Source organism: Scylla paramamosain, chromosome 2 (assembly GCF_035594125.1).
Source record: "Scylla paramamosain isolate STU-SP2022 chromosome 2, ASM3559412v1, whole genome shotgun sequence".
In the NCBI taxonomy this organism is placed as follows: Eukaryota; Metazoa; Arthropoda; class Malacostraca; order Decapoda; family Portunidae; genus Scylla; species Scylla paramamosain.
In genome coordinates, this window is record NC_087152.1 from 15,887,501 (window position 1) to 15,899,277 (window position 11,777).

Genomic DNA, 11,777 nt, shown 5'->3' on the forward strand with positions numbered 1-11,777 from the left:
GCTGTTTACAATTTCGGCAGGAAGTTTATTCCATATATTTACTATACGATTAAAGAAGAAATGTTTGGCCTCGTGGGATTTAAAACGTTTGGGTATAATCTTGAATCCATTATTTCTTGTTAGGTTAGAATGATCAATGGTAAAATAATTATGTGCATCAATGTTACTATATCCTTTGAAAATTTTGAACACTTCAATTAGGTCTCCTCTTATCCTGCGCTTTGTTAAACTAAATAGGTTTAGTTCTTCCAGTCGTTCCTCATACGGCTTATTGCGCAATCTTGGAATCATCTTTGTGACTCTGCGCTGTATCTTTTCTAGTTTTTCAATGTCTTTTTTGTAGTATGGTGACCAGAACTGTACACAGTATTCTAGATGAGGGCGCACCAGTGAGTTATATAAGGCAAGTATAACCTTTTCTGATTTAAATTCAAAGGTTCTTCCAATGAACCCTACTAATTTATTTGCCGTCTTTACTGTTTCTGTGCAGTGTTGACTCGGCTTTAGGTCGTTTGACACAACGACACCAAGATCTTTTCCTTTATCAGCACTTGACAGTGGCATGTTATTCATTACATATCTCGCCTGAACATTGTTGCTTCCGATATGTAGAATTTTGCACTTTTCTATATTGAATCTCATCTGCCATTTTTCTGCCCAGCTTGTTAGTTTATTGAGGTCACACTGCAGTTCCTGCCATTGTGACACAGACGTAACTCTACTTGTTATTTTGGTGTCGTCTGCAAATTTACTTATTTTGCAGTTTATCCCTTCATCAATATCATTTATGTACATTATGAAGAGTACTGGTCCTAATACAGAGCCTTGAGGAACGCCGGAGGAGGAGGAGGAGGAGGAGAAGTAGAAGGAATAGGAGGAGAAGGAGGAGGAGGAGGAGGAGGAATAGGAGGAGGAGGAGGAAAAGGAAGAGGAGGAGGAGGAAGAGGCTATGTTGGTGGTGTTCAGTTCCTTTCCATAAGAGTTAATTATTTTAGTTATTTTCATGCAGTAGGCACGTAGAGAGAGAGAGAGAGAGAGAGAGAGAGAGAGAGAGAGAGAGAGAGAGAGAGAGAGAGAGAGAGAGAGAGAGAGAGAGAGAGGGGGGGGGAGAGGAGTAAGGGAGTATAACCGAACACATCTGTGCAAGAGAAAAAGAAACACATGCCCATTCTCTCTCTCTCTCTCTCTCTCTCTCTCTCTCTCTCTCTCTCTCTCTCTCTCTCTCTCTCTCTCTCTCTCTCTCTCTCTCTCTCTCTCTCTCTCTCTCTCTCACACACACACACACACACACACACACACACACACACAGAGAGAGAGAGAGAGAGAGAGAGAGAGAGAGAGAGAGAGAGAGAGAGAGAGAGAGAGAGAGAGAGAGAGAGAGAGAGAGATGAACAGACGTGTGGAAAAAGACACACACGCCCACTGTCAGTCACTCACACAGACAGCTAAACAGAACTGCATAATAAAGAATTAAATGAAGCAGATATGTTGTTAATGTGTGTGTGTGTGTGTGTGTGTGTGTGTGTGTGTGTGTGTGTGTGTATCGACTTATATTTTATCTTTGTTTCTATTTTATTTTCACCTTGATCGCTTTCACGTCGATGCAAACAGTAATTCCACGAACCGCCCCCCACCCTCCCCCAAAAAAATGGTGTGATTTTTAAAGTACATATTTTCAAATTTCGTGTATAGTCCGTAACTTTCATGTAAGTTGTAACATTACGCACATTTTAAAGTCGTCTTTGTTCTTATTATCCTCATGTATATAATTTGTGTTTGCTTGTGTGTTGCTGTGCTGTTGTATTCACATCATCACCATCACCATCATCATCATCGTCATCATCATCATCATCATCATCATCATCATCATCATCATCAAAATCATTATTATCACCATGTGGATTTTTTTGTATGCACTGAGAGACCAGCTATGGGCAAAAGTAAATAAATAAACGAATATTTTGTTTATGGTTTAAGGCGAAATAAATAAATAAATAAGCAAACAAACAGAAACAACCCGCTTCTTGTGCACTTCCCCAAAAAAATGAGACAAGGGAAACAAAAAGTAAAGAATAAAAACAGAGAAATGCCAAAATATATACATACATCCACACATTCTCCTCATGCTAATAGTGTTGGCTGGGTGCGTGCAGCGAGGGAACAGATACTGGTTAGCGGGCGTTTGCTCGGTATGTATACACACAAACTCCTGCCTCGTGGTTTTGAGTGTGTTTCTGACCCAGTCGTTTAAATCACAGGCTCATCTGTATGATAATATGATTGTGAACGTGCGTGTGTGTGTGTGTATGTGTGCGTGTGTGTGTGTGTGTGTGTGTGTGTGTGTGTGTGTGTGTGTGTGTGTGTGTGTGTGTGTGTGTGTGTGTGTGTGCTGTTTTGTGTATGGACGATCATGCATAAATTCGTGTGTGTGTGTGTGTGTGTGTGTGTGTGTGTGTGTGTGTGTGTGTGTGTGTGTGTGTGTGTGTGCGTGCGCGTGTGCGCGTGTGTGTGTGCGCGCGCGCATGCACTACATAGCATACGTACATACATACATAAAATGGTGCCTTACAATGACGTCATCACTAAGAATAATAAACTGCAGTTAGACACACACACACACACACACACACACACACACACACACACACAAGCAACACAGCTCAATACAGCAAGATGCGAGCATAACTTCTTAGTCTTTTCAATACCAATCGAGCTGGAAAGAAATGGAGGGAGAAAATAAGGAAGCGAAAGTTAATGGAAACAATGAAAGGCAAAGAGAGAAACTTTACAGATACATTATATTAAATGAGAGGAGGAGGAGGAGGAGGAGGAGGAGGCGGAAAGGATTAGGAGGAGGAGGAAGGAAAAGGATGGAGAACACGAATGGAAGGAAAAGGAGAAAAAAGATTAGACGAGAAAGAAAACGTAAAAAAAAAATAGTTAAAACTGATACCATGAAATATTAACAAGTGAACGTCTCTGCATGTTTAAGTATTTCTACGTGTCTGTGTCTCTAAACATATACTAAAGTACTGAATACTTTCCTTCAGCATAACCTCACCTCGATACTCTTGACCTTTCACCAGCCTTATTGCATTATAAAAAGCGAGACTCTGCCTGCGGAATTCTCCCAGCAACGCAACTTCTGAATTTGATGTATCGTATTTAATGAGGCAATGAGAGCCAACCTGTACTGATGCTTATTATGTCCAATTGCCGAGCCTTTTCTAATAGAGCAACATCAGTATGCATGAGTAGGTAGTTAAGCATCAAGGTAAATGCAAATGAGATGGTGACGAGGGAGAGAGAGAGAGAGAGAGAGAGAGAGAGAGAGAGAGAGAGAGAGAGAGAGAGAGAGAGAGAGAGAGAGAGAAAAAAAAAAAGTAAAATGCTTCAAATCGACGAAGACTTGTTTTTCTTGCTGTTATTATTATTATCTATTATTATTATTATTATTATTATTATTATTATTATTATTATTATTATTATTATCATTATTATTATCATTATTATTAAAGTTATTATTATTACTGGCGGTGGTGGTGATGGTAGTGGTGTTATTGTTGCTGTTTGTTTTATGTAATTTCATGTACTATTTTTCACGTGAGAGAGAGAGAGAGAGAGAGAGAGAGAGAGAGAGAGAGAGAGAGAGAGAGAGAGAGAGAGAGAATACTGAAGGTGGATTGCCAACCTATTCCTTCCATCTTCCCACGCTCTTCCTCTTCGTCTTCCCACGTGCATCATTATCTGTTAAGCAAAATTACGTGTGAGGAAAAAGACAGGATCCTATTAACTCTGATTGCTGCGCTGATTACAATGCTAGAGAGAAAAAAAACGAAAAAAAATAACGAAGTGATTGATGATATTATGATGATGATGTGTTTTGGGCAGGATACACACACACACACACACACACACACACACACACACACACACACACACACACACTAAGAAATAAATAAAGCATACTCACTATTTCCTCTCTTTTACTCCTCTTCATCATGTCTACTTTTTTTTTTTATTACGTTCATCTGACATGCGCCATTATTCCTGGGCATTACACTGTATGGAGGTCACTCGAAAATATCATCTTATGCCGCTGGGAGTCCCTGCCCAGAACTCTCCAGCCGTGTCCTAATCTCCTTATCGTCAGCACGTTATGGTGAGAAAGGTAGCCTGTGGAACATCGAACAGGGACATTAGACTTTGAATGGCTCGGGAGAGGGTAGTTGTAGTAGTAGCAGTAGTAGTAGTAGTAGTAGTAGTAGTAGTAGTAGTAGTAGGAGTAGTAGTAGTAGTAGTAGTAGTAGTTGTAGTAGTAGTAGTAGTAGTAATAGAGTCAAGGGTGGGATGTTTTCTGCTGAGGATGATGATCTTGTTTCCTTTATTTCTTGGTTTGATTCGCCAGTGAGTGTGAGAATGATTGGGTATGTTAAGTTGTTCATTATTTTGTTTTGGAAGTTGAAGGTTGTGTGGTGTGGAACTTGAGGTTTATGAGAGCTAGAGAGAGAGAGAGAGAGAGAGAGAGAGAGAGAGAGAGAGAGAGAGAGAGAGAGAGAGAGAGAGAGACGCTGATTGAGGGACAGACAGACAGACAGACAGAGACATAATTATACATAAATACAAGCCGAACTACTTGTATATCGTGCTTCTGACACACACACACACACACACACACACACACACACACACACACACACACACACAAATCATATCGTTCGTAAAGGAATCGTATTTACGTATTGTGTTTCACCACAGCATCACTTCCTCGGTGCTTCCTCGGTAACCTGAGGATGAGTCGAGATAAAACACCTTTGAAACTTGAATTCCTAGCTGACGATGCAATTCTGAGAGGCTTGGGAGAGAGAGAGAGAGAGAGAGAGAGAGAGAGAGAGAGAGAGAGAGAGAGAGAGAGAGAGAGAGACTGTTAGTCTGTGTGAGCATTTTCATAGTTATTCATGTTAATTAAGAAGTACAGGAAGTTACGGTAGCGTTTCACTGCACTCGCTCTTATGTTCTTTGCTTCTCTTTACCTTTCGCTGTTCTCGGGAAAAAAAAAAAATGGTCATGTGCTTTGTAGTTATAATATTAAACGACTTGCTTATTATTATGAAGGTGCCGATCACTGTGAATTAAAATCAAAGAAGAATAATCCAAAATTTGAAAAGTGTCTAGTGACCAATCATGTGTTATTTATAAACACTTTACCCTTGAGAACACAGCCGCATCATGACATCTCTTGTACATTACTTGTCACATCTTCGGGGAACACTAGCAGACCGGCAAGTGAAGAGGTGTCTAAATCTCAAAATTCAAGGTGGAAATTCGTCAGTGGATTTACATCGAAGAGCGCAAATCACGCAATTTCTCCCCAAACAAATAAGTTGTGTAATGTTACCAGCAGCCCTTGGGAGTATTCAGTATTCAGCAGCAGATGCACTGCCACTAATTATAACAACCATGTCAGCTTCCGTACGTAACTTTTGAGTTGGCTTAGGGTTCTTATTATCGTGACATCTCATAAAGCTCAATAAAGTGCAGTATAACTTTAAGGCATCTCTGACGCTAAATCTATTTCCTCCTCTCACTACTCTTTATCACGTTTTTATGTTGATTTGAAAAGCGCTATTTTTTTTTCTGGACTAAAACGAGTGATGGAGTAATTCGAACCATTTAGTGTATGTAATTTTGTCTTGATATTCTTTCCAAGGAGAAAAACGGGAATAAAGAGTTCCAGAGATTAGTAGCGAAATGGATGACAGATTAAATGTAATATTAACTCTTGCGGTAGGTAGTTGGCAGTTGGTAGCTGGAAAGAAAAAGGATGATAATAAGAGTCAGTATAAAGTCTTGGTAGAAAACTGGTAGCTGTCCCAAAGACACACACACACACACACACACACACACACACACACACACACACACACACACACACACACACACACACACACACACACACACACACACACACACACACACACACACACACACACACACACACACACACACACACACACACACACACACACACACACACAAAACACACAAAACACACACATCTGGAGGGGACGGTCTTCCCTTGCTAGTCCGATTAGCTGGTGAAGGTCAGAAGCAGGAACAGGGGCAGGCCTATTCTGCTGCGCCTCCCTGTTTGCCCTTGAAGCAGAGCAGGATATGCCGCGCTGCTGACGCTTTGGATGTGTGAGGGCTGCTCCTCTCGCCCCTGGAACCCCACGGACTTAGGTGCAGTGGGGGTGTTTGTTAATGTGATGATAAATGGAAATGTATGCATATAGGGCTAGTTCCAGTCTTTTCATATGCTCCCCAACCAAAACGCTCCCTATGTTGTTAAGCGGCTGAATGTAGAGAGAGAGAGAGAGAGAGAGAGAGAGAGAGAGAGAGAGAGAGAGAGAGAGAGAGAGAGAGAGAGAGAGAGAGAGATTTATTGGCGAGAGGGGATGTAAAAATGGAGAATGGAAAGAGGAAAAGATGACGGGATTGAACTGCTGGGGAGGAAACGATAAGCCGATGTCACCTTTCAGACGGTGGGATTTTTGTGTTGCTCGATTTTATTATTGTTATTATTATTATTACTATTATTGTTATTATTATTGTTATTATTATTATTATTATTATTATTGTTATCATTATTATTATTATTATTATTATTATTATTATTATTATTATTATTATTATTATTGTTAGTGAAGGGGATGGGAAAGAAGGTGAAAGATGAGCTAGGGAAAGAAAGATGGACATGAGGAAGGAGTGAAAGGAAAGATAAAAAGAAGAGTGTGTGTAGTAGGTACGAGTAAGAGGAGGAAGATGTAGTAAAGAGGAATTATAGGGAAAGGAAGAATGTTACTGAAATAAAGAACGAAAAAAAGGGTTCTAGTTTTATCATTATCTTCACCCTCAGTACTTTTTTTTATCATTACCTATTCCGTCTTCTTCTTTTTTTTTCTCCCTCTGTTTTATATTGTACTAGGAATTTTTCAATTTTTCTTTTTTTCGTTCATCTCGATATCTTTTTTTTTCTCCGGTTTTCTAACAAAATTGATAGATTCTGGATTTTTATTTACATATCGGAAATGTAGCGCCGGCTCAAGAGGAAAGTGTTTGATTGTATGTTTGTCTGTCTGTTTGTTTATTTATTTTTTTCTATCAGAAATGAGATATATGATATTTTCTCTATTTATTTTTATCTATATTTATCTCTCCATTTTTTTTTATTACTCCATTTATTTATTACTGTGATTTCTTCATTCATTTAAAAATTGCTTGTTTGCATTTGTGTGTATGTGTGTATGTTTGTGTGTGTCCGTCCGCATTCCACAGTGAAATAAATAAATTACACAAACAAACAAATAAATAAACAAATAAATACGGGATCCGATAGAAAAATAAAAGAAACAAGGTAAAAAAAACGTTCAAGTATGTGTGTGTGTGTGTGTGTGTGTGTGTGTGTGTGTGTGTGTGTGTGTGTGTGTGTGTGTGTTGCGTATCCAATATATATTCATGGTTCGTTTATTTAAAGTTGCTGTTTGAATATTTGCGTTAAAAACTTTTCAGCGTTCTTGGTGTTCGCAAACCCACATTCCACACTGAAATTTGATAAATCAGTAAACAAATAAATAAATAAATAAATAAATAAGGATAGATAGAGAAAATAAATGAAAAAAAAAGTAAAAATAAAAATGTCCGTGTGTGTGTGTGTGTGTGTGTGTGTGTGTGTGTGTGTGTGTGTGTGTGTGTGTGTGTGTGTGGGGCACCCTTTCCCCTTTACCCGTTGTAGTTTACTTCCACAAAACTAAAGTTACGCCTAGCAAACAAACTTTCGTCACGCGCTTAGCAAAGAAAACACGAGATTTGCATCGAGGCCACGCAGGGCTTATAAAGAAACTGATCCACGGCTCCCCAGGGGAAAGCCATTTCGCAATACCTCACGTCAAATTTATATAAACATTGAATAAAACACGATGCAGGAAAGATTAAAGCAAGTGTTGGTAAAGATTATGTTTTTGGTGGTCATGGAAGGCGTAAAGAAAATGGTAGTTGGGTTGAAGTCTTCGTTTTTACTATCTTACATCTTTTACTTTAGATTCGAGGGTGCCTATCAGTGATAACCTCATGAGGAGCAATAGGTCTGCCTCTGTGTGCTCTTTTTATATGTGTTCCCTCGTGGTAGACAAGAAAGGAATTGTGGGTGGGCAAGAAACCTCTTCCTTACTATCTTAAATCTCCTACTTTTGATTTGTTAGTGCTGTTTATCAGTGACAGCCTCTGGAGGGACAATAGGTCTGTTTTTTTTTTTTTGTTACTCCTTTGTGTTTCCTTTGGGTCTTTTTTTTTTTTTTTTGTGCCCTCCACCAACGCCCTCACTCACACACAGTAAAGAAAACTCAAGGAAATTTATCTCACACGCCTGGCAGTAATCGACGATTCTCTTATACTTACTGATTTAATCTGATATATATTTCTTATTCTTTATATGTATAGGGGAACCGATAGGCTGTTTGCACCCTATATTACTCTTGCTCAATGTAGAAATGTGTTACCCTGACAATGATTTCTTATTTATATTCCTTATATAAGGAGACCAACTGACTGCATCACATAAAAAAGAAAAGTCAATTTCTGTTGTACAATTATGTTATCTTTCCTTATGCGGTATCATAACACATTTTTCTCTTTTATTGGAAGAAGTGATATCGGGTAGAAGTACATAGTACATTATATATACGAGTATATATATATATATATATATATATATATATATTATATATATATATATATATATATATATATATATATATATATATATATATATATATATATATATATATATATATATATATATATATATTTTTTTTTTTTTTTTTTTTTTTATTTAAAGACAAGATTCAATGCTAGTTTTATTCTCACTCCTTTATTATTCTTTTACATTTTTCACGTGAAATTTCTTGTTTCGAGTGATATTTAAATTTCACTCATCTTTTATATAATATTTGAAGAAGGGATGTCAACAGTCCTTTTCCCCCACCTTTTTACTATTTACCTTACCTTTCTTTTTTCTACTTTCTTCTCTTTCCGCATCAAATCTCGCCCGGTCTTGTCTCGCCTCTGTCCTCACCCTTCCTTCCTTCCTTCCTTCCTTCCTTCCTTCCTTCCTTCCTTCCTTCCTCATTCCTACCCTTTCTTCCTTCTTCCCTTGCACATTTTTAGGAGGTGTCGCCGACCCTTCCTGCCTCACTGCTTCTTTCTTTCCCTCCTTCCCTCCCTCCCTACCTCTCCCTGGCTCTCCCCGTCCTCTTTCCTCAGCCGAGCCATCTACCTCACCTTTCCCTCATCCTGCTCTCTCTCGTTCCTTTGGCGCTCCTCCTCCTCGTCGCAGTGAGTGTCTCCCGTGGGTTCTATGCGGTGGTCTCTCTACTCTTCATATTTTCACATTTTCTGTCATTTTTTCCCTTCCTGTGCGGTTCCTCCTCCTCCTCCTCCTCCTCCTCCTCCTCCTCCTCCTCCTCCTCCTCCTCCTCCTCCTCCTCCTTTCTTTTCTTTGTTATTTATAGGTTTTCTTTCATCATACTATTTTTCTTTCTTTCTTTCTGTATTTATTTATTTGTTTATTCATATATTCTTTTCTCTTTTTTTCTTCTTCTTCTTCTTCTTCTTCTTCTTCTTCTTCTTCTTCTTCTTCTTCTTCTTCTTCTTCTTCTTTTTCTTCCATAGTTCTCGTCGTCTTTGTCCTCGTCCTCGTCTTTTTCTTCCCTCCTCCTCCTCCTCCTCCTGCTCCTCCTCCTCGTTGGACTATGCTGTCTCTATTCAGTCTTCTTCATTTTCTTCTTCTTCTTCTTCTTCTTCTTCTTCTTCTTCTTCTTCTTCTTCTTCTTCTTCTTCTTCTTCTTCTTCTTCTTCTTCTTCTTCTTCTTCTTCTTCTTCTTCTTCTTCTTCTTCTTCCATAGTTCTCGTCGTCTTTGTCCTCGTCCTCGTCTTTTTCTTTCTCCTTCTCCTCCTCCTCCTCCTCGATGACTATGCTGTCTCTATTCAGTCTTCCTCATTTTCTTCTTCTTCTTCTTCTTCTTCTTCTTCTTTTTCTTCCATAGTTCTCGTCGTCCTTTGTCCTCGTCCTCGTCTTTTTTCTTTCTCCTTCTCCTCTTCCTCTTCCTCCTTCTCCTCCTCCCTCCTCCTCCTCCTCCTCCTCCTCCTCGATGACTATGCTGTCTCTATTCAGTACTATCCTTTTTTTTTCTCACTAATAGTTAGCGTAGAATAGTTACCTAGACAGGCTAGTAAGGGGCCTCAGGGTTTCTTGTCGTTTGGAGTTCCTTTGTATTTCTTTGTATTACTTCTATAGTTCTACGTATTCATTCCTCCCCATTTACCCTCTCACCTTCACCAAATCATCTCCTTTTCTTTCTCTTCTGCAGATTTGTCGGTGGCTGTCGTCCTCTGCCTGGGACGCTGACGACGCCACTGAAGGAACCAACGCCAAGCTTACTTACTCCATCGAGAAGAACGTGATTGACGAACGCACGGGCGAGGCCATCTTTGCCGTGCACCCTGAGACAGGCCTGGTACGGACCGCCCTGTGTTGTCTGGACCGCGAGACCACACCAGAGTACCATATTCAAGTGGTGGCGACGGACGGTGGTGGGCAGAAAGGTACGTAAGAGAGAGAGACCGAGATTTAGTGAGGCTTGTATGCAGAAATGCTCTTCTCTCTCACCACGACTATTTTTCAAAGGCCACAGAGGTGATTAGCCGGGTTCTCAAGACTGTTTTTCCTGGTAATAATGTAGAAGTTTTTTCATCAGTCACTAGAATCGTAAAAACACTTTTGAAAAAATCTAACTTCAACTAGAGCCTTTTGAAAATAGTCGGGATACGATCAGAAGTGTTTCAGAATACTGCATGGACCAGAGAGAGAGAGAGAGAGAGGAGAGAGAGAGAGAGAGAGAGAGAGAGAGGATACGAGGTAGGTAAAAATGTTTCAAACCGACAAAAGGAAGTTATTGTATATTTTGTTGATTCGTGCGAAATTTTTGGAGTTTGCCTTTTGTTTTGTTTGGTTTGGTTTTTGTTTCGTGTACTGTGTTTGTGGTGTAGTTGGTGGCAGTGGTGGCGGTGGTGGTGGCTGTCGCAGCTTTGGTAGTAGTAACAGAAGAGTGGCAGCAGTAATGATAACATATGTGACAGAAAATAGAATATAAATACGTCTAACAAAAGAAATATACACCACACTCCTTCATCCCTCATATCCACCCCTTTCCTACGCACGCATGCACATATACACACGCATACAGACACATAATTGCTCATCTACAGTGCTCTTTTCCCTTTCATCCCCTTCTCTCATTATGAACATTGTCCACACATTGTTCTCACCCTTATCACCCCGCACCATTATCATGATCATTATATCATCACCTTAACCACTGCGGAATCTTGGCGTCAGCATTTCAAGGCACCACCATCACCACTCCACATAACTTGACTGGTGGACACAGTTCTGCACCTATACACTTCCACTTGGGAATGGAACCAACACTGCGTCCCGTAACAAAATAAATGAAATAAAATGAAATAAAATAAAATAAAATAATGATAAATAAATAAATAAGTAAATAAAAAGATCGTGTAAATTCGTTCGATATGATTCGCTTTTCTTATTATCTCGTGTGGTATCGAATAGGAAAGTTTTGTTGTACTTATTTTTGTTATATTAATTCACGTGTTTTGGTGTGTCTTTATGTTGTTATTTTCTCTTTTATTTTCTT

General features: G+C 39.3%; 1 protein-coding gene across 1 annotated transcript in view; it reads left to right on the top strand.

The window, feature by feature from the left end:
* The window catches only part of LOC135106984 (uncharacterized), a 146,320-nt gene extending 135,707 nt beyond the window's left edge, over positions 1-10,613 (top strand). Inside the window, exon 9 of the mRNA XM_064016475.1 lies at positions 10,428-10,613. Coding sequence (XP_063872545.1) covers positions 10,428-10,465 — 38 coding nt within the window. The 3' untranslated portion in view covers positions 10,466-10,613. The remainder of the gene's footprint in view (positions 1-10,427) is intronic.
* The last annotated feature ends 1,164 nt before the right edge of the window (positions 10,614-11,777 follow it).